The sequence below is a fragment of the Westerdykella ornata genome (genome assembly GCF_010094085.1).
Source record: "Westerdykella ornata strain CBS 379.55 unplaced genomic scaffold EI97scaffold_9, whole genome shotgun sequence".
In the NCBI taxonomy this organism is placed as follows: Eukaryota; Fungi; Ascomycota; class Dothideomycetes; order Pleosporales; family Sporormiaceae; genus Westerdykella; species Westerdykella ornata.
Genome location: NW_022986859.1, coordinates 255,191 through 280,992, shown reverse-complemented (window position 1 = coordinate 280,992; position 25,802 = coordinate 255,191). Strand labels below are relative to the sequence as shown.

The following is a 25,802-nucleotide window of genomic DNA, read 5'->3' as shown; positions in this document are numbered from 1 at the left end:
TCATGCCAACGATGACTCTGGATTAGCGATACGATGTCTGGGCGCCAAATAGTACAGTGATATTCTAACAAGACTTCAATATATACACCTGCCCATGCTCACCAGCCAGCATCTCGCTCAACGCAATCAACCGTCTAGACGGGATCCGAAACACACTCGTCTGTCTATCAAGCCATTCGTTCGCAGTTCCTCGCATGGGAATCGGGAGATTCGGTAGCACAAGTCGGATGCAGAAGTGTCCTGGGTGGTCGGACGAGCGGATTTACTTGAGCTGGGCGAAGAGCTTGGGGGCGGCGCAGTTCGTTGCGCAGTGGACAAGGTGGAAGACTTTGACACGCATTAGCTCTGTCATCTCCCGAGAATTGTGGATAGTGTAGATAGATGGGAACTTACATTCCTCGACGCAGTCCTCGTTGGGCTTCCCGTCTCTCTCAACCTGCGCAGTCACGCGCTCAACGCACTCGTCGTAATGATGCTTGACCGAGCTGCATTGTTTGGAGTTTGCGCACTCTATGCAAACAACTGTTAGCTCCAGCCCATCAATTGGTCATGCAATGGGTTCCCAATCCGGATGCAAACATCCCATCGGCCATTCCACTCAAGAAACAACCATAACCACGCTCGAACCACTCAATTGCATCCCCGAACAATTCCCAACATCCAATTGACCCCGCAACAAATAGAAAAGAAGCATACATACCCTCCTCAAGCACAACCTTAGGATCAACCGTCTCCTCCTCCTCCTCCTCCTCCTCCTCTTCCTCCGCAGCCTCCTCCGCCTCCTCCCTCTGCGTCACAGCCCTCTCATCTTTTTCTGTCCCAGGCACATGTCGCGGCGGCTCCTCCCCTCCCTTCACCTTATCCTGCACATTCACTTCTGCTTCCTCCTTGCTCTCCTCGCCCGTGCCGGCTGCGGGCGTCTCGGTCGACACGCCGCCCTTGGGCGGGGCCTCGGCGTCGGGCGACGGGTGGGAGAAGGTGTCCCAGGCGGCGGAGATGAAGTCGGTGATGCCCATTGTTGAGGTAGGCGGGATGTAATGGAGGGTTTTGGAGCTGTGAGATGGGGTTGATTGCTGGGATGGGTGAGGTTGGCGTCAGTGGGAAGTTTGAGCGCCAAGGCGGATTGGATTATGTAAGCGGACGTCAGCATAGTTGGATGGGCGATGAGTGGACTGCGATGCCATTGATATCTGCTCTTCATGCACAGTGTTCTATGGTACTGACTGCAGAGATAACCCCTGTTTCTGAGCGCCCATACTCCATAGTGCTAACAAGAGCATGCTAATAGATCCTCTGTGTAGGAAAACTCCGAGTGCTCTATGCATATGAAATCGAGGTAACAACTGCGAGACTGACCCTCTGTTCAAGTCCTTAACTAGCTGGATGCACAGACATGACATTCGTGAAGTCGGAGGCGAGGCATACTCGGACAGACCAATGAGTCCTGAGATGTTGTGAGCATTGCCGGATCCGTACAATGCTTTTATCGATCAATATGACTATTTGGCTGGTCTGCCTAGTGACGGGCTTGCTCTCTGTATACCTTTGGATCCATTGCCTCCTCTACTATTATGAATACAATGCATCAATCAAGAAATCCAGAAAGACACCATAATTACCAAACCTAACAAGCCCCTCCAACCCGTCCACATCCGCTCTTCCAAACCTCTCTTTAACCACCCCCAAACAACCTCCCACCAACACTCCCCCATTCCACCCCCTTCCCCTAACCTACCCTATCTAAACATCTCAAACCCCTCCCTCACACTCCCCCCCTTCTCCACCCACTCCACAACCCTCCCATCCCTCCCGACCAACCCTTCCTCCCCAGCAAGCAACCCCAACACCTCACCCACCCTCTCCCTAGGACAAACAACCACACCCCCCTCCTCCTCATCAACCACCACAAAATCCCCCGGCCTTACCTCCACCCCTCCAATCCTCACGGCCACCTCTTTGGCATGAAACCTCGTCTCCGCCCCAGCACCTACCACACTCGTCCCCCGACTCCACACGGGAATCCCCAATTCCCTCAACGCACTTAGATCCCGCACCCGGCCGTCGACGATAATGCCCCTAGCACCGAGTTTCTGCATTCGGAGCGCCATGATGCCGCCTACGACGGCGCAGGTTTGATCTGGGGGCTGCGAGATGAGGACGATGGTGTCCGGGCGCGTGAGGTCTGCGTAGGGTGTCGACGCTTCTTCGGCGGAGAGGTTCGATTCGGGCATGTTTTCGGGTGCGGGGAGGGGGTTGGGGAAGGAGGGCGAGGGTTTGGGGACCATGAGGAAGGTAGATGCCGGGGCGACGATTTTGGTATATGGGGGTGATGATGAAGGGGAGGAGGAGGAGCAGGGCCGGGGTATCGGTTCTGTGTTTAGAGGTCAATTGGGATCATTATACATACGGAGTCCTGTCAGAAGCAAGCAGAGAGGAAATCTTGTCTCACTGATATCGGGCAGGAATCCCGCACCGGGAACCTTGAGCTTCAGCAGCGCGTCTGCAATCTAACTCCGTATCACTAAGTCGAGAGCTCTCCAAGAAGCTTTTTTGGGTTTTCAAGGTCCAGCACCTACATCACACGCAGAGTATCTCGCCAACTCGGCCCATCTCTCTGTCGACTGTGCTGTGGACATTGCTCTTCGTAGTAAATGATGCATTGACGTTCCATGCTACGCGTGAAAGGACAAAGCTAGTTTAAGCTCCTATGCTACACTCGTAGGTCCAGTGCCGCGGGGCCGCAACCCCACCATTCCTCGGTATCTTGCTTCCACCTCTCACCTCGTACCTCTACTGCTCAATCTTCGCTTGCTTTCGTCATGCAAAATCTTCGTTTTCGCTATAACGCAGTCTACTATTACAAGGAATGGGGGAAAGGGTGACTGTCAAGTCCGGATTTCCTCAACATGCTGAAGAGGTAATGCACAGGGAACGCGTGATTATGCCCACCCGCCCTAAGAACGCCCAACGGCGAAAGAGAAATGGAGACGATGCTGAAAGACACCAAATGCTCATGCCGGGACACCTGACGCAGACGGCGGATCCGGATCTTCCCCGTTACCCCCCACTCCGGGCGGGATAATGGGAATCCGAGGCGTTGAAGGCGGCGAGGGTTCAGGAATCTTAATCTGAACATCCGGCGCAGCAACCATACGGTCTGGCAGAGACTCGCCCTTGATGACCTTCAGAATCTCCTCCCTGTCCAGCGTCTCATACTGGACCAACGCCTTGGCCAGCCGATCCAGCTCCTCACGCTTGCTGAGCAACAGCTCCTTGGCATGGTTTCGTGCCTCGTCAATCAACCGCCGCACTTCATTGTCAATCATTCGCTTTGTCTCGGGTGAGACTTGTTCGTAATTGGACCGGAAGTCGACCTCCCCGAGAACGTCGGAGAAGCCAAACGAGGTGACCATGTTATATGCCACCCGCGTTGCATTCGTAATGTCGCTTGACGCACCATCGCCGATGTTGTCGGGTCCGTAGACGATTTCCTCCGCTAACCTCCCTCCCAAGCTGACCTGGAGATCAACTAGGTACTGAGATTTGGACTTGTGAGCCTCCTCACGTGGAAGGAACCAGGTGATACCAGCAGCCATTCCGCGGGGTAGGATAGTAGCCTTGTGCACTTCGTTGTATCCCTTCGTGTAGAGGCCGACCAGTGTATGGCCGCCCTCATGGTAAGCCGTGTGCAACTTGTCCTTCAATGAAACAGCGTGACTCTTACGCTCCGCACCCATCATGATCTTGTCCCGGGCCCACTCAAGGTCGTCAACATTGACATACTTGCTGAGGTTCTTGGCAGCGCGAATAGCGGCAGTGTTCGCCAGGTTCTCCAATTCCGCACCAGAGAATCCAGGCGTGCCGCGTGCAATGTTGGTGAGGTCCACATTAGGACCGAGACGGATCTTGCGTGTGTGGTGCTTGAGAATGGCCAACCGCCCTTGCACGTCGGGCAACGCAACCTGGATGTGACGGTCGAAACGGCCCGGTCGAAGCAGTGCCTTATCCAAGAGTTCGGGGTGATTGGTAGCAGCAATGAAGATGACGCCAGTCGACTGGTCGAAGCCATCCAAATCGTTAAGCAGCTGGTTCAGGGTCTGGCGGTGATAGTTCGCATCTCGTGACTTTCTCTTCCCGCCAACAGCGTCAAGTTCATCGATGAAGACGATCGCAGGAGCCTTGGCACGCGCAGCGCTGAACAATTCACGCACGCGCTTAGCGCCAACGCCAACGTAGACCTCGTCGAATTCGGACCCAGACATGTAGAAGAAGGGGACGCCAGCCTCGCCTGCCACAGCACGCGCAAGTAGAGTCTTACCGGTTCCAGGGGGACCCACGAGCAGGACGCCCTTTGGAAGCCTTCCACCGAGCTTATTGTACCTTTCGGGGTTCTTTAGGAAATCGACGACGTCCTTGAGCTCTTCCTTGGCCTCGTCACAGCCGTGAACGTCAGTGAAGCGTGTGCTCTGCGACTCGGGCCGGACCTCTGCGGAAGTGGCGCCACCAACCTTTTTCAAAACACCACTGGTTTCGACGAAAAGAGTGATCAAGACGAGAGCGACGTAAGCGGCAAGAGCGAAACCAAGGAGCCATCGGAACCATTTGAAGAAGGTGCTCCACATGGATTCCTCCACCACAACATAGAGGGGGTCATTCTTTACCCCGGACCCCGCCCGGACTCTTCCAATCTGGGAGCCACTTGAGTGGGTTCCCACCGCCTGACCAACCGCTTGTAGTTGCTGGGGTGTCAGGTTGGCGTAGCCTTGCGTATGTTGTCCCTGGGAAACAGCACCATGATCCGATTGCCCGACCTTTTCGAGGGCCTTGTGATAGAAGTTGTCCACCGCTGCGCCCGTAGCAAATCTTCCGGAACGATACCTGTCCACTACTATTTGGGGCATGTTCGCTCGAAGGAGGGCGGAATAGAATGCAGCCTGCGCCGTGGGACTAGAAGGGTTGTTGTTAGCGGCCAATTCCAGCCGAGCAAGTACGTTCTGCGACGGGCCACCGAAGATCGTTCGCTGTTGGGCCAGAGCCAGCCCGACATTGCCGACTTTAGGTAACGGACGAGGATTATAGGATCGGGTCATGCGCGATATCGTGGAGTACTGTCTATTCGCCACCAAGCCGAAAGGCAAACTCTGGGCGAACGGTTTCGCAGATCGAAGCCCACTGTGAGGTACTGTATCTGTCAGTGTTGGCGCTCTTGTCATCAACGGCAAGGGTACCTACCAGCAAAGAGCATTCCAGAGGCCGTAGGGATCGATTTCAGAGCGCCGACTCCAGGCCGTAACGCAGCTAAGGAGAGGGACTGGAGGCAATCGGGAAGAGCGACATTATGGGTATTTGCGTGCGCCTTAGGACCGGGCGATGTCTGTGTCGACGACGCGGATTGATGTACCGCGGCGCGTTGAGCAATCTGCGGTCGAATAAGGCGCTTCAAGGGCGCCTTCAATGCGGTGTACATTGTGGGCAACAGATCGGTCGTGGTGGAGGTAATAGTCTGAGGAAGGGGACTTGTTAGAACCGCCGGAGGTTCAGAAGCTAGGTAGCGTGGCAAACATACCTGAACAGTTATGGGCGCTGGAAAGGCCATGATGACTGCAATGCGGCGGCAGCCGCTGTCACAGGATTGACAACCAGTAATGAGTAGGTTTTGAATGGATATGAAGGAGTGGACGCTCAACTCATATGGATACACTGCGTTGGCGAGTCGGCATCGTAGAGGTGGCTGTGAGGGTTGTTAGGTGGTCGTCTCTTTGGATGGCGACTGCACTCCAGCGATCTCGGTCGGCGCTCTTGGCAGCACGGCACGTGACCTCTTCCTTCTCATACACCGTCCAGTCCCGTCCGCTGACTAAACACGGTTCTAGAGACCTTGCCCCCTTCTAGTAGTACGGGCCAGATGACACGTTTGCCTAGTCACTGACTTTTACTACTGTTGTAGCTACTAGCGTAGCATATCTTATTGCATCAAAAGCTGGAAACATATAGCTAAATCTAGGGAATCGCATTCAACTACTAACAACTAGAAACCCTTAGGAGTTGCCGATGCCGTCAAGGAGTTCTAGCTTCCCTACAAGCCTGAACACCCCCTGGTCTACCTCAGTCCGTAGCTAGAGTAATGGTAAGCTAATGAGCAAAGAGCAAATTGAGAACAAGCATAGTTGAACCCGCAGGTCTATAACGACCGCGGGCATCTTTACGAGCAGTACTAGCACGTGGCATAATTACATAGAGAATGTGGACCCCCGAAATCTCAAGCCAGCAATTGGGCCACCAAAGGAGAATGGTATATATAAGGGCGAAAAGAGAAGATCAACAAACCTCTTGCCCCGAGGCCACCACCAAGCAAAACAACCCCCTCTGATCCAAATCAAGGCCACAACAAGGAAGTAGGGAAATCTTTAGAGAGCCGAGGCCATCGAAATGCAGGGAATGTTCAATGAGCCAAAGCGAGAACACAAGGGAAAAATGTGCAGTGTGTGAGAGTCTATTCGCCACAACGCCGGTCGCTTGATGATGGATGAGGTGCGGTGGAACCAGAATATGCCAGAGATGAACCGGGAGACTGTAGAGTAGAATAGTGGGATGGTGAGATGGCCAATGTTTGACAGTCGAGGTGTAGGTACGTATGAGGATGATCTAGTGCGGTCATGGTATGTGCTCTAGAAGTTCGCAAGGCCGTTCTTCGAATGTCGTCTACTGAACCGCTTCCGCCCTTTGACAGAATCAGCATCACCATGATCTTTTTTAAGATGCTTTGCGGTTGGGATGTTGACGCCATCCAGGGCGGCATCGGCTCCTACCGCGCTGGAGGGACTGGATAAGCTTGAGCTGAGGTCGTTCAAGGCCGAGCCTGAATAAGACATGGCCATGCTTTGGGCGAAGTCTCTGGCCTGCTCAATGCTTTCAATCCACTCCTGGGTGGAGTATTTGCTTCCGTTGGGGTCGCTGACGGTGCTTTTGCAGTCTTCAAATACGAACTGCTTGTCACGCTACCAACTGATCAGCACACTCTCTGTTGGACGAATGGCTCGGAGGCAATACAGACCGTTTCGACCAACCAAGCGGTTAGTCCCTTCGAATCCTGGAAGCTTCTCCAGGTACAACCCGGTGACAGCAGGTTGATCTCTTCTTTCAGCTTCTTGTCGTTTGTGCCCGCGGCGCACATCAATACACGAGCATTGGAGGTGATCATCACCAAACGTTGTCGTTTTTTCGGTGTGTTACCGCCAAAGAAACGCGAAAACTTCTTAGGTGTGTCCGCTGCAGCTTCGTCTTTCCCACCAACGGGGTGACCAGGATGGTGATGCGTAACCAGCATGTTGCCAAGTTTCAAAATGCGCTCGTCCCTCTTCGTCAAAACAGGAGACCATTCGATATCCAACTGACTTGGGGGTGGCAACTCGGTGATTAGCCTGGGCGGCCGGACCTGGTTCGTGACGGGCCCACCAGGGGTTGTAGGAGCTGGCAATGTGTTAGAATGGGAATGCTTTGTGAGGGGCAAGGATCGTAATTACCGTTCAGACTGATCGTCTCCCTTGGCGGAGGAACATATGCCTTCAGTCTTGGAGCCTTTTGTTTCCACAACCCCTTACCCCAAGTGATGCCATCAAAGAATTCGTGAGTTTTGATATGTTCGATGGGTAACCGCTTCATGGGGTCTAGAACCAGCAGTCTCTCTACCAAATCTTTCGCGACGGGAGGAAATCCATCTGGAAAGGAATACTCCAGATTCACAATCTTCTGGAAAGTCAGATATTCATTCGCCGCTTTGAAGGGGGGTCGGCCAGCGAGCAACTGATAGATGATGCAGCCAAAGGCCCATAGGTCGCTCGCTTTGCAAGCGTTCTTCTCAGTCAGCAGTTCAGGTGAGACGTATTCAGCGGTTCCAACAAACGATTGTGCCCGCTCCGACTCCATACCATCAAGCGGGTCGCCAGAGTTAGATCCATCCGACCGCTTCTCCAGAATCTTTGCCGTGCCGAAATCGGTAATCTTGACATGCATTTGATCGTCCAGTAGTACATTCTCCGGTTTTAGATCCCGATGTATGACGCCCTTGGCATGCATATAATCAATGGCGTCTAGGATCTGGGCGCCGTAGAAGCGGGTGCATTCAACATCGAAGGTTCCCATCTTCTTCAGGAAGCCCAGTAGCTCACCCCCGGAAGCGAGGTCCAAAACAAAATATAAGGAGCGCTCGTCCTGGAAGGTGTAATACAGACGTACGATGCCGGGGTGTTCGGTTAACCGGTTCAAGGTGTCTTTCTCAATGTTGACGTACTTGACCTTCTTTTCCCTGATGATATGTCGCTTGTCCAGAACCTTGATGGCATATTCTCGCAACGTCTGGCGGTCGGTAGCGGCCAGCACTGTACTGTAGGAGCCTTCGCCGAGGGTCCTGCCGAAATTGAAGTCCTTGACACCTTTCTTAACGATGCGTGTGACAGGCCGACCATTCTGATCCAGTTCCTGCCTTGTTGACACAGCTGCTCCCTTCTCTTTCCATTCCTCGCTGCTATGCAGAGGACCGCCTTCTATGCCATACGGCGAACTGGACAAGTAGTTCATGCTCGGCACACTGCTCGAACTAGGATTCCCCTCGGGTAGCCTTCGGGAACTCCTTCGCGGAGGCAATGGGCCGTTACCGCCGGGCATCTGACCTGGTTGACGGTACCTTTCACTTCTGCTGGACTCGCGGGAAGGTATAACGCCATGCATGTTGCTTGTCGGAGCAACCCTGGAACTGCTGGTCCGCCGTATATCTCCTGTAATCATGTCGTCCCTGTAGCGATACGAGCCCGGGGTAGATATGGCTGTTGCGGAACTGGAGGAAAGGTTCGAATGGTTGTAGATGGTGGTCATGGGCCTATCGCGCATGTGCTGTGACAAGGGAGCACCGCGCGGCTGCCCGACGGGGCTGGAAGTGTACTGAGGAGCAGAAGACTGCTGCTGGGCATGGTGTGCGAGGGGTAAAGATTGACGATGGGATAGCGGCGGGTTGTTGGGGTAGGACTTTGATGGGGACTCGGCAGCAAGCGGAGAGGGAGCAGTAGGGGGTGTCGCGGTATCCGCGTCGAGGGACTGGCTCATGGACAGGTTCTGGTCGTGGAGAGGCGGGGAGGAGATATGGTCTTGCAGAGGCGTTTTATCTGTGATGGTGAGGGTGCTCTCCGTCGATGCTTGCGAAGGGGATGAGGATCGGGGGGCAGGGGCTCCGTTCTGGCTGGCGGTGGGCTGCGAGGGCGGCGGAGACGGCGAGGATGGGTCCTCGTCAGGATTCGCAATGCGCAAGCCGCCTAGCGACTGTGAGAGGCTCAGATCTCCATTCATGGTGACGGTCGTGAGGGGGTAACGAGCGTGGGGAGGGTCGGCAGCGCAGGGGAGCACAGGGCTGGTCGAGGGCGCGACGGAAGGCCCGGTGGCCAGCGACAAGAGAGTGAATGGCGTCGCAGCGGATGAGCATACGGCGGACCTGGGGTGAGGAGAGTGCGAAGAGAGGGCGGAGGGTGCGGGGAGTGCGGAGGATGCGAAGGGCCGTGGTCGTGGTGGTCGTCGTCGTCTTGTTGGCGCAGCAGCATCTGGCAGTGCTGAGGTTGCTCGGCACAGACGGTCGTCGGTCCGAGGCGAGAACGAGACGCGTGCACCGCCGGGCGGTAGGCATGCCATCATTGCCCCACCCCTCTCTCTACCCTAACCTCAACACCACAGCAGTCGCGTTATCACCAAATACTACATAATGGACAACATTGAACATACCCTTTAGGGTTCTGAGCGTTGCTTGGGAATGACCAGCACGTGCTGTGAAAGCTATAGGTGTTGCAGAGCTGCTCCTCCTCACGCAGTGTCACCCCGCGTGCATCCTCCTCATCTACCATCACGACGTCTTGCAGTCGCGTGTCATGGTTACGGAGCACGCCTGGCCTGGAAATACTCTCTTTGTCGTCTCTCTAACCATTCAGCTGCTAATCAGATGTCTAGTTCCCCCTTCCTTCAGCGGTCCCGTTGGCCTCAGGAAGAGCAGTCGCAGGTCGACATGCTCTTGCAACGAGTGACTACTGTTTCCCCATTCTGCCATGTTCCTCTTTCCTTCTGTCACTTTGTCTCGTTTCTTCAAATGCCTTTGTTTCTTGCGTTCCCAGCTTTCTGCCATTAGTTATCCGTCGGCTTATTCTCATTGCCAACTCTCCAGTTCTGTGCCTCTCCTTCACTACACGCAGTTCCCGCCATGCTCCGCCTGAGACCCTCCGAGATCACCATAACGGCTGAGGATGTCGAGGAGGCGACGCGTGACATTGCCCGCAACAAAACACGGCTGCAGCGAGGACCCGTTCGCTCCTTGGATACTGCCCGCAGGTACTTGGCCAACAGCCCCGATGTTCGACCTCGTAAAGCCCTCTATGGCATGCATGGCGGCGTCGATTGGCCCTCTCGCGCAGAAAGAGAGGGAGGTAACCCAAGCATTACCCCTTCGGTGAACCTCGAGGGCCACACTTCGCCAGTCATGACTCCGTACACTGAGGACCTGACGGACGAGCCCTCGACCTTCCCATCGCCGATTCGAAACACACAGCTTGTCTTCAGACCTGCACCTGGCCCAGCTTTGTCAGATAGTCGCCGCGTAAGAAATGGTACACCTGGAGGACATGAGGAAGGCACCCATGCCCCCATGCCTCGAAGCAATCAGCCTGTCGGGGCGAGGAATGCCAGCAGAACTACTAGTAACGGCACATCTGATTTGTCTCCATCGGAGCCCCATCCGCGGTCCCGGAATGCAAATGCATGGCATTTGAAAACAGCCATTCACTCGTCGTCAGTTGACTGCAGTCAAACTTTAGACATGTCGATACCGTCCATATCGGATCATTCATTTTCCCACGAGAGTAGGATGCTTCCAAAACCACACATTCTACCCAACGCGGTACCGGCACAGCATGCAAGCCATTCTGCGGTCAATTCCAGGACGGAGTCGGCTCCTGGCTCCGCATCAACGTCTTCTCTCAATGCAGGATCCAGTGGCATCGAATCCTGTGAAACGACCAAGCCGCGCTCTTCTTTAGACCATTGTTCCAAAAGAAGACATACCAGGTTTGACGCTTTTCAGGAGCGCACGAGGAGCTTTTTCGGGAGGAGCAGAGACGCCCTCTCAAGCCATAAGTTAGGAGGTGCCATTGGTAGATCCCAACGACACATCTCTCGGCAAAGCGAAGCATCCACTGACTCTAGCCTTCCTTATTCTTTGTATGGAGTCCCCATCTCCAATAGCCCCAGCGACACACCATCACGGAGTGAAGAGCAGCTCCCACATTCCCAGTACAGTGGCGCGGGTTCATTCAGACACGTTGTTCGGGAAGGTCTCATCTCGCGTCGTCCAGCGGAGAACAACAGAAGAAGTGCCGTCTTCCCAGCCCCACCACTCCCTCGGATTGAAAGCGTTTCGTTGCCGAACCTCTTGTCTGCGGTCAGAGGACAAGCTCTGTCACCGCGGCCAGCGGCCCCTTACTCCCGCTTGGAGGCGCACATACCTCGTTTGACACCGGGAGATCGGGTTGTTGATGTTGACGTTGGCCAAGATGCTTCAAATGCGGTGGAACGGCGTCTTCCCTCCCCTCGGGGGGTTGTCATGGATAGGGGCCAGTTGGAACTTTTCCATGTGACTGGCGGAGCCTCGGGGATTAGCCAGCGCCGGCGAGGGATGCACGTCGGACAGCGTCCTCTAGAGACGAGAGCGGACGCTCATCCTAACCCTTCAGATGGATCCGCCGAACACAGTCCGCAACGTGGAGCTCGACACTCGAGCGAGAACCTGCCCGTTGGGGCATCCCCTAATACCAGCGGAACCCAGGTCTCTCAACCGAGTTTGAGTCCCGGTCGAAGAGTCAGTTTCGCAAACAATCCGCAAAGGCGACCTTCACCGCCTGCTTCTGTGCCTAGCGCAGGTGTTGCCGTCTTCCCAGCACCAGTGCGACTTGAAGCCCCCCAGCGGCGGAATTCTGTCTGGCCATCTCGTCCAAGCCTTTTGGAACCCGTCCGCAATGCCAACGATGCTCCACCTCGTCGCCGCACCCCGGTCCCTACCCCCTCACTCGACCTCCATTCCGGAACCAACGGCCACGGTCGTCGGCGCCGTCAAGACCCTCCTCAACGTCCGCGTGTGTACCCGATTCGGGAATCAACATCAGCGACGATGGGGATGGCGGCACGTCCGCCTGTTCCGGTCCTGTCGGCGTCGCGGCTGGAGCTACGCGGTGGTGGACATGGACAGGTTCAGCCTCATGCCGATCAGGAGAATTCGGGAGAGGCCGAGGAGGAGATGATGAGGAGGGAGTTGGAGGCTGCTGGGATGAGGTATGGTGGGCATGGAGGGGGAAGGGAGGGGTTGGAGGTCTTGGATGAGACGCCGCCACGGATGGGGAGGCTGGAGAGGTGGATGGAGGGGTAGAGAGTTGTGGTGTATTGTTATCAAGTCTCGATATCAGAAAGAAATGGGGTGGTTGGGTGTGATTGCATTCGCTAGTTGGGTAGAGGTGGGTTTGAACCAGCTTTGGAAGCGCTGAGAGGAGCGTTGATGTTTTACCTGCTGTTGTCGAAGAGTGCATACTTGCGCTGGGTACGTAGCCTGCTTGCTTGCTTGCTTACTTGCTCCTGCAATGGGAACATCACTGTGAGCCATAGATACACATTGTTAACTCTAAGTATTACAATGGGTCATGGACTCAGGTATAGCCTCGATAGAGCTACTCCACTTATTGACTGCGTGGACATCGAAACGAAACAAAGTTTTCCCATTTCTCCCCTTTCCCATAATCAAACCCTGGAGCCCGTCTATTTATCATGATGGATACACTTGAGTTTTGGTTTCCTTCAACCCACACAGCTTTTGCGCAAACGCCGATGAGCGCCATCGACTGAGAAGGATGGACTCGGTTCCCACAAAGGGTGTCTGTCTCCCGCTCTTTTGAACATTGGTATAGGTGATTCCTGAGGTCGCGACCGTGACTCTTGGCGCGAGCCTGGCAGATATACATACATACAGCCTCAGCCGCGCACGCACGCTCGCTCGCGCTCCTCCTCAGTCTCGCCGTTATCCTCGGATTCATGTATCCTCGCTCCCATTATTTAGTGGACGCAGCACAGTACACCCCGCATTCCAGCTCCATCTGAATAGAAGAGAAGTAAGTGTCGGCATCGAGAACACGAGAGCCAGATTGGTGGGATATGATGGTGCTCGTGTAGCTGGTAATATTGTTGGTGGTGATGCCGATCGAAGGAGGAGAGAGACGCGGACGGAGGGGACGGAGGGGACGGAGAGGAATATAGGTAGTTTGAGCTCGGTGAGGTTGAACTTGATAAGTTTGAGGGTGTTGAGATGTCTCCGCGATCGGTAGCAACGGCTGCAGAGATCCATTTCCTCGACGTACCTGCTCCTATTGTGTTCAAATCGATCCTACAAAACGCCGACTCGCGTCAGGATACTCCGCATCCAGCGAACTCACACGCCTACAAGAAAAGAGCAGGCGAGCCAAGGGTATCTATAGTAAGGACCAACGACGCAAGCATAGATAGATATCAACAGCACCACCTAATGCCCCTTAACACCCTGCCTCGCCAACCACAACGCGACGCTCTCCTTGGCGACCTCGCTCTGCCACACGCCCTCGCCGCCCCCAGCATGCCACTCCGGGCCCGACGCATCCTCGCCACCGCCGCGCGTCGCCTCGCCCAGAATGACCTCGAGATCGCGCTTCTGCGACGACAGCCAGCGCTTGACGAACGAGACGGGGTCCTTGGACATGCTCGTCAGGAACGCGTGCTTGGCCTTGGACTGCGCGACGGCGCCCATGACGAGCACGATTTGCTCGTCAATGGCGCGGATCTGCTCGAGCGTCTCGACGGCGTCCCTGGGCCGGAGCAGGTTCTGCACGAGCTGGTGGAGCGGGTCGTCGAGGAGGACGGGCACGTCGTAGATGGTTGGGCGGGAAGGTGGGACGCCCGAATCCGGGGACGGCGATATGTACTCCTTGTCCACGCGGATGGTGTAGGGAAGCTGGATGGGCGGCAGCGTCATGAGGTGCGGCTTCAGGAGCGAGGGGAGCTGCGGGAAGAAGAACATGTCTTGCCCGAAGAGCGCCTTGAGGTTGGCGTCGCAGGCGAATTTCCGCTCGTCGTCGTCCTGCTGCAGGTGGTTGGCGCGCGCGTACTCCCAGATGCCCATCATGACCTCTGCGCGATCCGCCTCGTCGGTATCCAGGAGTTCCGAGAGTCCCTTGCTCAGCCGGAAGCGCTCGGCGCGGTCGGGCACGAGCGGCTGCAGATTGATTGTGATGTTGATGTTCTCGTCGCTCTTGCGCTTGAAGACGAGCTCGCTGAAGTCTTTGGCGTTGGCCGGGCTCTCGGCCCGGTTCCAGACAATCTGAGTGAAGTTATCGGGTTGCAGGCTTTTGGCACGGTCGACGTCGATGGTGATGGACGAGAAGAACTGCGAGAAGACCTTTGGCTTCTGCGGCGGTGTGGACTTGGTCGGCTCGGCGCTGTCGTCTTCCATGGCATCGGCATCCTTTTCCCCTTCCGCTTGCTCTTCCTCGTCGTCCTCTCCTAAACCCATATCGCTGTCCCCATCCAGCAGGCGGCCCTGAATCTTGACGGTGTAGCTGGCCGCGTTCCCGGTGTCGAAGTCGAAAGCGTCGGCGTCCATTCCGCTGCTCTGCCAGGGCTGGTTCTCGGCAGTGTTGGAAATCCAGATGCGCATGGTGCCATAGCGACGGGTGCGGGAGTGGTTGACGGTGTCGGCAGCGTCCAGCTTCTTGCGCATCATGGTCGCATCGAGGGTGCGCTCCACTTCCTGGAGCTCGCGGTAGCGCGCGACGCCATCGCCGATGCAGATGTCCTCGACACCGTCGGGAATGTTCTTGTCGGTCGGAGCCATGGCCAGGCGGCGCAGCTTCTCGCGACGCTCCTGTTCGGCGCGCTGCTGGGCCTGGATATGAGAGGCATTGTAGTGCGGAGGCGGTGGTTGCTGGGGCGGCAGAGGGCCTGCATTGCGGAAGGTCAGCTCTAGGTCAACCCTCCGGATCATAGCTGCGGCGAAGCAGGCTCTAGAATGTCGTGGTTGTGGTAGGGTAGTGGTTGTGGTGCAGGATTGCTAGGGAGTCGCAGAAGAAGGTATGAGTACGTACCAGGCGGACGACGCGATGGCGTAGCATGATGGGCTTGTGCGGGAATCGGGTAGTTCCGATACTGGGGCTGCATTTTCGGCGCAAAGGGAGCGACGGTCGGTCGCGCTTTCACAGAATGGAAAAGGGAAGAGTGGAGGGCGATAGATGGGTATAAGGTGGAGAAGAGGGTGAAGCGACGCGTTGAACTTTATGGTGGAGCCACACAGGACAGGGCTGGAAGGGGGCGCGTGTGTGCACCACCACTGAGCAGCCCTGCCACCCCGCTTTGGGCCGTTTTCTAGTAGACAACGCCACACAAGGGGCTGATCTTGTAAATATATATATATATCACAATTCCCACTCTTTGCGATCAAGGGAGTTCTACTGCGATGGTGCAAGCTGTCGATGGGGAACGGGCAGGCGTGTGCCGCCGTTACGCTCATGGATGCCAATTCACTCCCGTTAACAGCAGGCACGTGACAGGATGTCGACATCCCGTGGTGGAGCGATTGATACGGCCAGTCGCCCTCTGCTTATAGCTATTGTTCCCGTCACTTTTCTTTTCTGAACATTTCGTCCTTCCCACTTCGATTTTGAGACAATTGCCCAAGCCTTGACAATGATACCACCACCTGTGTTCCTCAAACATAACACAGACATACCCTCAGAGCCCCTGAACGCGATCAGTCAAGTACGCCTTCCCGGAGCTCATCATGGTAAATCATGGCATCTATTCATTGCCGATGGCGAGATAACCTCCACGGTACGCATACTCATGACCTCAATCTTGACAACATCCTAAACGAACCCTGCTTGCTCCACTGAGAGGCCCGACATCTGCCTCTCTTTTGCCATCAGGTTGCAAGGCGGAATTGGTTCCTTTTACGGCGGACAGCTGAATGCGAACGAGTCGATGTTGTAGGCAGCACGTCTAAGCCGAGAAGATGTCAACCCGAAGGAGACAGCCGGATGGACAGTTGGTGTGAACCCCGAGTTCCAGCTCCATCTCGACTTCCATCTCGACTACAATGTCGATAAGGATGCGCAACTACATCTCCCGCTGGTTGTTGAATGGCAGCGAACTCAGTCTGTGAGCCACTCAAGCCCTATTAGGGGCCAGCAGGACACACTTGGCACTGTGAACGCATGAATGGTCGGATTTGGCACGGCGCCTACAAGAGCATTGTCATGATGTGTTTTTGTTCGGCCTTCCGACGTCCAATCTACAAATGACCCAATATGAAGTACATGGAACGCTTCCCGTGGTGCAATTGATTCAGGAATGCAATCTTAACGTTATATTGCCGGAGATATCATGGGAAAGCGGTTTGCGCGACATGGAAACTGCAGTCCCCTTTTGGGCAAGCCTCGATGTAGAGCTTTACGAGGGACGAGGGCATGCATATGCTATCACTGAGTCCCTTGTACTCGGCTTTTGAGACTTCAAGGCCATTCCGATAAATGTAGGCAATTGTCTCTGCCATGGGGAACAGCGCTTCTACCATAGTTGCATTTCAGACAGCAAAGCCTGCTGATTTCATTTTGTCTGACAATGAAGATTGGTTTGGCTCGACGGCAAGGAGGAGCATAGCACATGTCGTTTATGATCCAAGTACCGACCGATGGACCATCAATTGGAGCGAGGTGACTTTTGGATAACAAGTCAAAGGAAGGCACCAGTATCCCTCTTGATATGGGCCATGTTTTCAGAAGTTGCATGGAGTGGCAAGGTATAGCACCCTTCTTCGTCTTCACTTCACCAACTTAGTGAAATGAGCCCTCTGGAAACCTCACCACGCGTACTACGGGCGCTCATCTTGTTATTGTCAATCACCATCACCTTCACCGCGCGTACACGCGTTGAGAGCGCATATAAGAGCGCTTCATCCGCCCACTTCGTGCCTTTTCCTCTCCTACTGGGAGCAGTGCTGACGTTTTTTCCCTAGGTACCAGCTGAGATACCACAATGCAAAACCTCTCCTCCCAGGGCGTTGATGCCAGCGAGCACCGGCTCAACGCCCTTGATACGGGCTCCGCTTCCCTGTCTTCCGGAGCTACGACTCCAACAACACCTACCGCCAGAGGCTCCCGCCCGCGAGGCCACTTCGTGCACGGCCTCTGCGGAAGGTCGTTCCCGAACAAGCACGACGTCAAGAAGCACCACTGGGGGACGAGGATCGCCGATCCAAACACCCAGCTTGGGTGCTGGGCGAGGTACGGAAAGCCTCCCCACGTGGCTTGGGACGACCATCCCAGTTGCAGGCTGCCGCCGAAGAAGCGGGCCTCGAAGAAGTCTGCGGCCGCTGCACGAGGCCAGGAAGAGGCACTGGACAGGGCTCCAGTTGCCCTACCCCCTCCGCCCACGGCGCCGGCCTTCCCTCTCCAGCCGCCTCAAAACGGCTTCTTTCCTCTCCCTCCTCCTCCACCCACCACTCCAGCACCAGGCTGGAGTGAGTTCGACTCGGTGGGCTTCCTCCCGGCCGAGCAGGGCCCCTTCCTTCCTCACCCTCCACCCACCATGGCGCCCGGCTGGGCCGATTTCGACGTTGCCTTTCCTCCTCCCGGCCAAGCCTCCCTCCCTCCTCCTCAATTCCGTCCCTCCATGGCCTTCCCTCTAGAGTGGGCCTCTCTCAACGCGGGCCCGACCCTGTACCCGGGGGGCTTCGCTGGATTCCCACCTCCGGCGCCGACCTTTCCTCCTCTTCCTCCCTTTGGTGTACCAGCACCACCAGGCCCTATGGCCATGCCATTTGCGTGCGGTGAGCTGGTCACCGAAAACTTCACTGACGCCGGGCCGTTGTTGCCCACGGACGCGCGGCCGATTCTCGCCCAGGGAGATATCAACCTGGATTACGTGGCCTTTCTGGCCGATTTTGAAGCTGGGGAGCCGATGCAGGAGGAAGAGCAGGATGGACAGGAAGATGCGGCGGGAGCGTGATCAGCCAAGACGATGAGCTTAGATTATGGTGACGAAGAGACGACCTTGACGATGATGATTGTTTTGGTTTTCGTTTCTTTTAATGTTTCGATATCATACTTTTTTCCAGAAGGCGTTTGAGGCTATGATACCCAGAGGTTGTTGTGTTTTCGGATACTCTCAGGACATGTTGAGAAGGGGGTGACGGGATTAGGCTGACTTCTGCAAGCTTTGTTGAGATGCTGTTCTGCTGCTTTCTGTACGTCAGTAAACTTTCCAAGACCAGAAATCAGAATACGACAATTCGACTATTGTCGTCACGATCCGACAACATTCCCCGTCACTGAAGATCTGCAAATGCCGAGATCCCCCGCCGAGGTTTGCCCAGCAGCGGAAGCAAGGATCGCAGCGAGCCCCAATCGCCGGCTGCACAAGCATCTCAACCGTTTCCCCAGCCTCGCATGCCTAGGATGTCATCTTTGCCTACAGCTTCGTGTTTGTTTATTCCTCGAATCACGATGCTCCGATGAACATCCGCCGGCTCGATGAGGGCTATGCAGCTGCGCAACCGGGACGCGTACCATAGGCGAGTTCGGGATGGATATTAAGGAGATGGACGGTTAGATGCATGTGCTGCATGCTATGATGCATTCACAGGGAGGGGGAGGGGACCTGGGTATTGGAGTCTGCCCGAGAGTGAGGAGCTCTTCCGTCATGGGTAGCTCGACCTCTCCCCCAGGATCGTATAGCTACTTTGCTGGCGACGTACCCATTCACTCCGCCTCCAATCCGCTCGATTAGAACCGCCGCTTTCAGAAGGAAAAGACGCGCAAGAGCTAGCATCACGGCCGGATTATCGGCGCGACTGGATTGTACGCGTATTGTGTACGTATTGAAGCTGGGGTTCCCAAGAGAGAGCGCGGCGGTGACGGTCAATTACCTCGTAGCTTCCCAGACCCCCCCAGATCAGCAGATCGACTCCATAATATAAAACACCCTCTCCCGGTACCCCGTCACCGTCTCCCCTCCACCCACCCACCCCAACTTCGAACCTGCGTCCCACCCACCCGGTAGCTGGTCAAATATCCTACCCACCATGCTTTTCTCCAAGCTCTCCCTCGCCTTTGCGACCATCGCTGCCGTGGGTTCTGCCTTGGGTCAGGGACAGGAGTACTCCCACCCCAATGCCACCTCTGGTCCCGATGAGAATGGCAAGTACGAGATCTCTGCTGAGGGGATCCGCGCCCAGTTCATCCCATACGGCGCCTCCGTCACGAATCTGTTCATCCGTGACAAGAATGGCGTGGAACGGGATATCGTGCTGGGGTTCGACAATGCGAGCTTCTACTCTGTGGATCCCTTCCATCCTCATCTGGGAGGTGTGCCTGGTATGTGTACCCTGATTCCATGAGACGAGGAGTTCGTTGCTTGGGATGTGGAGAAGCGAGTCGGCTGACGAGGATGTAGGGCGGTATGCGAACCGCATCAAAAACAGCACCTTCAATATCGATGGGGTGGACTATCACGTTACCCCCAACGAGAACAACGGGAAGAACACTCTGCATGGAGGAAAAGACGGATGGGACTTCGTACGTCACATGCCTCGCACCTGACTTCCAACGTTCTCTCCCTAACAGCACAACAGCGCAACTTCACCGTCGTCTCCTACACCCCCGACTCCATCACCTTCTCCATCGTCGATCCCGACGGCAAGGAAGGCTTCCCGGGAGAGGTCATCAGCTACATCACCTACACCGTCAGCCCCAACACGTGGCACATCAAGATGCTAGCCCTCTCCACCACCAAGAAGACCCCCATCATGCTCAGTTCCCACGCCTACTGGAACCTCGACGGCTTCGCCAACCCCGCCACCCCAACGACGCTCAACCACACGCTCTCCCTGCCCTACTCGGGCCAGCGCGTCTCCGTCGACGGCATCCTGATCCCGGACGGCGACATCCTGGCAAACACAAAGTACTCGGTCAACGACTTCTGGTCCTCCCCCAAACAGCTGGGCGCCAACCTGACGGCCCCCGAACTCAAGGGCAACTGCGGCACCAACTGCACCGGCTACGACAACTGCTACATTGTGAATCGCGCCCAGTACGGCAGCTACGATTGGCGCAACGAGCGGCCCGTGGCGAGCCTGGCGAGCGACTTCTCGGGCATCCAGCTCGATGTGTACACGGACCAGGACGCGTTCCAGGTGTACAACTGCATTGGGCAGAACGGTATGTTAAATTTGCTTCCCTTTCCTTTCGCCGAATCCAGTTTTCCGTTTCCGTTCCCCAACTTAGAGAATGAATGGACTAACTAACTTCCTAGGAACCCTCCCCATCAAGTCCACCCAAGGTCTCGACGGCCGCCCCCGCGTCGTCGAGCAGTACGGCTGCGTTGTCCTCGAGGTGCAGGACTGGATCGACGGCATCAATCACCCCGAGTGGCAGCGCGAGAAGAAGCAGATCTTTGGGCCCGGGGATGCGCCCTATGTGCTCGAGGCCAAGTATGTGTTTTCGGTGAATAAGTAGACGAGCGAAGTATCTAGAGGATCGTGTATGTGAGTGTAATTATCACTCGAGGTAATATGGGAAGTGGGAGATTTAATTGGGAGATTGGTATTTGGGAATGGCTATGGGTGAGTTAAGGGTGGCGAGATGGTGGGAATATGTCTTGCCTTCTGATTCTGAGGGAATATATATACAGAAGTCATGTCCAACTTCAGACCACTTGGCTACTCAGTGAAATCTTAAAATCTTCTTCCATGCAGGGGTAATACACTCTCAAATTGCTGCCTTCTTCCACGCCCCGTACTCCCACTCAACCTCATTCAACTCCCCAGCTCGCCTCCGCCCCTCTCACCCGCCCCAAACACCTCCCATCCAAATTGTCATGCCGCATGAGAATCTCCAACGCGCCACCCTCACGCCTCCAAACTCGCAGTCGCCGAAACATGACGCTGCTTCTGCTTCGCTTCTGCTTCTGCTTCTGCTTCTGCATTTTCTTCTCTTTGACAGAAGCAGAGAGTGTAGTTCGACCTAAAGGGCACGGCAAAACAGGACATCGGCTCTGGCAAATGGTGGTTGACCAACCAAATCTTCATGAAGCAGCGAGGACACAGGCCGACAATATCTATCCAGCCAGATCATGCATATACGAGAGACATCAATACATTCCACTCTACAAAAACCATCCACATCAAAGCAGAAAAAGCATCCAGGTACCTTTTATCCTACAGAAAGAACCACAAACACCCTTCCACACCACCCTCAACCTCCTCACCCCAAGCGCCCCCCAAAGACCGAAACGAACAAACGACATCCCCTCCCTCTCACTCCCTACACACCCATCAAACTGCTCTCCCCAGCCCACACAACCTGCAACCTCCCCTCCTTTCTCACCTTGACCCCCCTCCTCTCATCCCTCCTCAACGCCCGCCCCATCACCACCGTCGCCAACCGCTCCATAACCGCCTCGGCCGTGATCCTCGCTCCAGCCCTACCAGGACCAACATCACCGCGCTCAAGAGCCCTCCCACTCCGTTTCTCATACTCCGCGCCGTCCTTCAAGACGAGGATATTACACAGATACACGGCGGCAATCACAACCAATGGCTCCGTAATCGTCACGCTGTACCCCCACGAGGTGTATATGGCACCGAGGAACTTGTCGTTTCCCGGTTGTGAGAGGAAGTGATCCAGCAGAGCGGCGTTGACGGCTGAGGATACAGGGTCGAAGAGCGTGGCGTCCTTTCTGTGGAGGTGGAAGAGGGTATCGAGGGTTTTGTAGTGTGTTTTTGTCCAGGGGTTGGCTTTGGGGAGACCGGGGGCGAAGCGTGAAGCTACGGGGTGTGTTGGCGGACGGGGTGATGATGATGATGGAGAGGTGGCTTGTGCTGTAGAAGTACCACGGGTGCCGGGTAGGGTGCTGCCTAGGCGGTTCAGGATCCCGCCGCTGGAAGATGAGGATGATCCTGAGCGTCCGCTAGTTGGGTCTTCTTCAACATGCGGGGCGGAGGCAATGACGGGGACTTTCTTCGCTGGACGACTAACATGTCGTGCTGTTTTCCGTCTTGATGAGGTGGGCGTCCGCTCATCCTCGAGAGCAATTCGAACGTGCTTGCGCTTGCTGTTCAAGATACTGCTGTCCATAGGCTCGGCCATAAAGCTATCCCCATCGTCCAGAAGCGTAGATTCGCGCGTGCCGTCGCCGAGAACGCTGCTATGCCCAGCTGCTTCTGACAAGCGCACAGGCGGCGAGCTGGGCATCACTATCGATAATTTCTCACTCCTCGACACTTCCGTAACTTCTTCAATCTCATGCAACGTACGATATGGGGATCCATAAGCCTCAGCTCGAGCGTCTGCCTCCCGTCGCACGCGAACAATGCTCGAGTCGGTCACTCCTTCCATTTCTTGCAGGAGCTGTTGCTCATGGGACGCGATGGAGATATTGCTCATGTCTACCTGAGTGCGGAAGGGCGAGCTTACTGGGAGACTCGATTCGTCGAAGCTGCTTTCTGCGTCGGATCCACGAAGCTCCTGTCTCAGTGGGCTGCTCCGAGCCGGCGTGAATTGACGAGGGGTAAATCGTGGAGGGGTATCTTTGAAGGGATTCGGCTTGGACGTAGTCGGAGTTCTATTGATGGGAGCTGGTGACGACAGATTCAGGCTTTGCCCCTCGTCCGCTGGTAAGGATGCCTGTTTTTTTTCATCCACAGCAGGAGGGTTGGATGAAATCTTGCCCTCAGGTGAAAGGGATTTAGGTGAGGGATATCTGCTTGCACCGGACGACTGTGTCTGTAGTACCGGAGAAGAGACCGGAACCGATGCCTCCCCGTCATCCAGAAGCAGAGACATGCTCACATCTTCTATGCGCTGTATCTTACGCTCTCTCTCAGGACGTGTGGTCAAAACTTCGGGATGGAAGAAAACACCACTCTGCTCACTGATTTCGCTGACGCCACCGTCAACATCCCGCATGGCACTGTCTTGAACAGCACGATGCATTTGATTTTGCTTTGTAGACTCCTGAGCAGATTTTACACGGGAAGAAGCGACATCCAGTTCTTGCTGCTCTTCTTCGGCCTCGTCGCTATACTGAAACTTGGGCCGCCGCGTTCGTGGCAGCTTAGCCCGAGGTGGTTCGATAGGTCCACCATTGGGTAGCGCGTCCGGTGTCTTGCTCTTGCCCTTTCGCGTTTTCCGTGAGTTTGGCCCTCTGCGGTTTTGGACCTCTGAACTCCCCGCGTCATCGGTCATCGACCTGCTCGCTTCCTCTTGCCAAATATCAGAATAGTCCTCGCCCTGCTCCTGCGCCGTGACTGTGCTTTGGGGTTCATTGTCTCGTCCTTCTACTTCCTCCCTCTCGTCTGCAACCACCGATATTTCCGACCCAATGATTTGCTCTCCATTACTTCGGTATGCAGTGACGACTTGTCCAGTTTCGCTCTGTCTGGTTTCAACATAGACATCTGGGCCGCGAATCTGCTCCCCTTGAGGGTTAGTTGCCGTGAGCAATGTTCGACCGCCCTTTATCTCAATAGTCTCGGAACCTGCCGCAATTATGTTGCTCCAACTCATTTCGTCGTCGCTCAACTCAGGGCTCACAAGATGGGTGTTTTGTTGCTCCTCAACAACTAGCGTGGGGTATTCATCATTTACATTGTCAGTAGCCGGTGGAGGTAATTGTGAATTTTGATCTTCTTGGTTTTCTGGGGTGATCAGCCGGGTCTCTGGGTGCTTGACAAAGGCACATTTGACGGATGCATCTGGAAGAGTGGGTCTTGGCGACCTAGACAAAGGACTCGAATCGTTGTTTTCTCTGCGCATTGCGAGTTGCTGTCCAAGCCTAAGCCCTGCTTGAAGTTCCTTCCTTGTTCCATCGCTGAATCCTCTGAACAGGTCTTCCAGGCTGCCTCCCTGTGCATTCTTCGTCTGAGGCGTTCCGCGCGATGGATCCACCAGACCCTGAAGTGCGACACCTGCTGTTACTGCCCGGTCCATCTGCGGTGATTCCGATGGAGCAAACTGCGCTGGCTCCAAAGCCGGTGGTTGCGACGGAGAACGTTGGTCCATAGCTGGTGTTTCATGTCGCTCTCGTGAGTTTTCCTGTGGCTGCTCGGGCGGCGGGGCTACTGTCGATGTCTTCCGTTGGAGAGGAGAGTACTGCTTCTGCTGTGATGAAACTTCTGCAGATTTGGAGGAGCTCGCGGCAGGGATATTAAGATAAGACGTAGTGAGTGGATGAGTGGCACCTGTGGCCAGGGTTCCTGTAGACTTCTGATGATTCGAACTGAGTAGGCCTCCGCAACTTGGCAACGAGTCGACTGATATCATGCTGAAATTCTCGCTCTCCCAGAGAGTCGTGTCATCCGGCATGCGGGTTTCGCCTTCATCAAATGCGTAAGTATCAATCTCTCCGTTCGCACTTTCGTCACGGCCTCCTCTTCGAAGTGTTTCCAACTGCACCTCGAGAGCCAGTCTCTGTTGATCTCTGGCGTCAACTTCGAGCGGTGCTTGCTCTTCGTCTGTGCCGGATGGAGTATCGATGGCGCTTTCATCGTCGGATGTGCTTATTGATTTCCTCGCCGCCTTGGAATGAGGTGTGCCTTTCCGTTCCTTCAAACGCCTGCGCAGGTCGGTCTCAGGAGGTGTGCCGAAGTTCACTGCTTCCTCATACTCTTCAACGTAAGATCGGGGTCGCTGTTTGAACTGCTCCCGGGGAGGCATCAGAGATGTGGATTTGAGAACAGGTACAGGCACAGGTACAGGGGTACCTTGTGGTGTGGCCAATGTTGTTTCAATGAGTGGAATTACAGTTGTTTCTGCAGCAATCTCCGTATCCGCGTGATCATCGTCAACGTCTGCGCAGGGAATATTGGTTGGTTCGAGTTGTTCCGCGTCAGGGTCCTCGTCTTGTTCATGTTCCAGCCCGGTTTCGTGATTGGGTTCGTATTCTGATTCCCCGTCAGGCTGAGGTTCCTGGTCTGGCTCCGGTTGTGGTTCTGATTCTGGTTCCGGCTGCACATTCTTCCTCGGTCGCCCTCGCCTTTTCTTGGGTGAGGCTGTACTGGACGGTTCCAGCACAGTTGGCTCAGACATACTTGCATTCACACTCGATCGCCTTCTCCTTGGCTTGACAGGCGTTCCCGCGCGCCTGCTCTTCGCGCTCCCTGCGACATCCGATTTCCGGGGTCTGCCCCGACGCTTAGGCGGAGATGAGGCATCACCATCCTTTAAAGGCACGGTAGTAGTCGTCCTGCGCTCCACATGTCTCACTGAGGGCGATGTGTTTTCAACGTCCGACGAGTTCTCGGGTTCCGCCTCGACGGTAACCTTGATGCGCCACGGGCTCGCGCCGCCTGGCCTGCCGGTATTCATGACCATAGACTTGGATGGTGAAGAGAGGTGCATAAGCCGCTCAGAGACATTAGGCTGGCGATTCTGTTTGCTGGGAGATGTTGAAGCGAGAGGTGTTTGAGCCATGCGCCTTCGCGCAGGTCGCGCCTTAGATGTGCTGGAATTGATAGATGCATTGAGCGGATCTGGTGATGATTCGTAGCTCCGATCTGGACTGTCGCTCACCACGGGCGCTCTCCCTCGAGGAGCCATGGTGTTGCGCCGGGTGGAAAGGTGTAAAGATAGCGTTGGCGGCAATGATGTCGTTTGGAAATGGGAAAATGGGTGTTGGGTGTGCAGTTGCTCCAGGGCTTCCAAGGTTGTTTA

At 55.4% G+C, this 25,802-nt stretch overlaps 9 protein-coding genes across 9 annotated transcripts; 3 read left to right on the top strand and 6 right to left on the bottom strand.

Moving 5' to 3' along the window:
• Positions 1–86: 86 nt before the first annotated feature.
• Positions 87–1,023, bottom strand: EI97DRAFT_432972 (Non-heme 11 kDa protein of cytochrome bc1 complex). The gene is made up of 3 exons (XM_033798285.1): positions 701–1,023; positions 394–510; positions 87–327 (listed from the first exon to the last, which is right to left on the bottom strand). Exons 1-3 carry the CDS (start codon positions 1,014–1,016, stop codon positions 263–265), a joined length of 498 nt encoding a protein of 165 aa, XP_033654264.1. The 5' UTR covers positions 1,017–1,023; the 3' UTR covers positions 87–262.
• Positions 1,024–1,736: 713 nt separating this feature from the next.
• On the bottom strand, positions 1,737–2,231 carry EI97DRAFT_442103 (RraA-like protein; the record flags this gene model as incomplete). Its single annotated transcript, XM_033799743.1, has 1 exon — positions 1,737–2,231. One exon carries the CDS (start codon positions 2,229–2,231, stop codon positions 1,737–1,739), a length of 495 nt encoding a protein of 164 aa, XP_033654263.1.
• A 426-nt stretch (positions 2,232–2,657) lies between these two features.
• EI97DRAFT_500949 (ATP-dependent metallopeptidase Hfl) lies at positions 2,658–5,757 on the bottom strand. The gene is made up of 3 exons (XM_033802682.1): positions 5,567–5,757; positions 5,233–5,503; positions 2,658–5,182 (listed from the first exon to the last, which is right to left on the bottom strand). The coding sequence occupies exons 1-3, from the start codon at positions 5,594–5,596 to the stop codon at positions 3,012–3,014; spliced, it is 2,472 nt and encodes an 823-aa protein (XP_033654262.1). The 5' UTR covers positions 5,597–5,757; the 3' UTR covers positions 2,658–3,011.
• Positions 5,758–6,668: 911 nt separating this feature from the next.
• Positions 6,669–9,339, bottom strand: EI97DRAFT_450039 (kinase-like protein; the record flags this gene model as incomplete). The annotated part of the gene is made up of 3 exons (XM_033800258.1): positions 6,669–6,998; positions 7,055–7,470; positions 7,524–9,339. The coding sequence occupies 3 exons, from the start codon at positions 9,337–9,339 to the stop codon at positions 6,669–6,671; spliced, it is 2,562 nt and encodes an 853-aa protein (XP_033654261.1).
• Positions 9,340–9,956: 617 nt separating this feature from the next.
• EI97DRAFT_319371 (uncharacterized protein) lies at positions 9,957–12,600 on the top strand. The gene has a single exon (XM_033794676.1). The coding sequence runs from the start codon at positions 10,235–10,237 to the stop codon at positions 12,446–12,448; it is 2,214 nt and encodes a 737-aa protein (XP_033654260.1). The 5' UTR covers positions 9,957–10,234; the 3' UTR covers positions 12,449–12,600.
• A 747-nt stretch (positions 12,601–13,347) lies between these two features.
• On the bottom strand, positions 13,348–15,380 carry EI97DRAFT_319442 (uncharacterized protein). The gene is made up of 2 exons (XM_033794677.1): positions 15,179–15,380; positions 13,348–15,039 (listed from the first exon to the last, which is right to left on the bottom strand). The coding sequence occupies exons 1-2, from the start codon at positions 15,207–15,209 to the stop codon at positions 13,589–13,591; spliced, it is 1,482 nt and encodes a 493-aa protein (XP_033654259.1). The 5' UTR covers positions 15,210–15,380; the 3' UTR covers positions 13,348–13,588.
• A 1,288-nt stretch (positions 15,381–16,668) lies between these two features.
• On the top strand, positions 16,669–18,411 carry EI97DRAFT_432967 (uncharacterized protein). Its single transcript, XM_033798284.1, has one exon. The coding sequence runs from the start codon at positions 17,128–17,130 to the stop codon at positions 18,097–18,099; it is 972 nt and encodes a 323-aa protein (XP_033654258.1). The 5' UTR covers positions 16,669–17,127; the 3' UTR covers positions 18,100–18,411.
• Positions 18,412–19,174: 763 nt separating this feature from the next.
• On the top strand, positions 19,175–20,606 carry EI97DRAFT_376746 (aldose 1-epimerase; the record flags this gene model as incomplete). Its single annotated transcript, XM_033795570.1, has 4 exons — positions 19,175–19,466; positions 19,546–19,667; positions 19,724–20,309; positions 20,404–20,606. The coding sequence occupies 4 exons, from the start codon at positions 19,175–19,177 to the stop codon at positions 20,604–20,606; spliced, it is 1,203 nt and encodes a 400-aa protein (XP_033654257.1).
• A 761-nt stretch (positions 20,607–21,367) lies between these two features.
• Positions 21,368–25,761, bottom strand: EI97DRAFT_432965 (uncharacterized protein). The gene has a single exon (XM_033798283.1). It carries the CDS (start codon positions 25,686–25,688, stop codon positions 21,414–21,416), a length of 4,275 nt encoding a protein of 1,424 aa, XP_033654256.1. The 5' UTR covers positions 25,689–25,761; the 3' UTR covers positions 21,368–21,413.
• Positions 25,762–25,802: the final 41 nt, after the last annotated feature.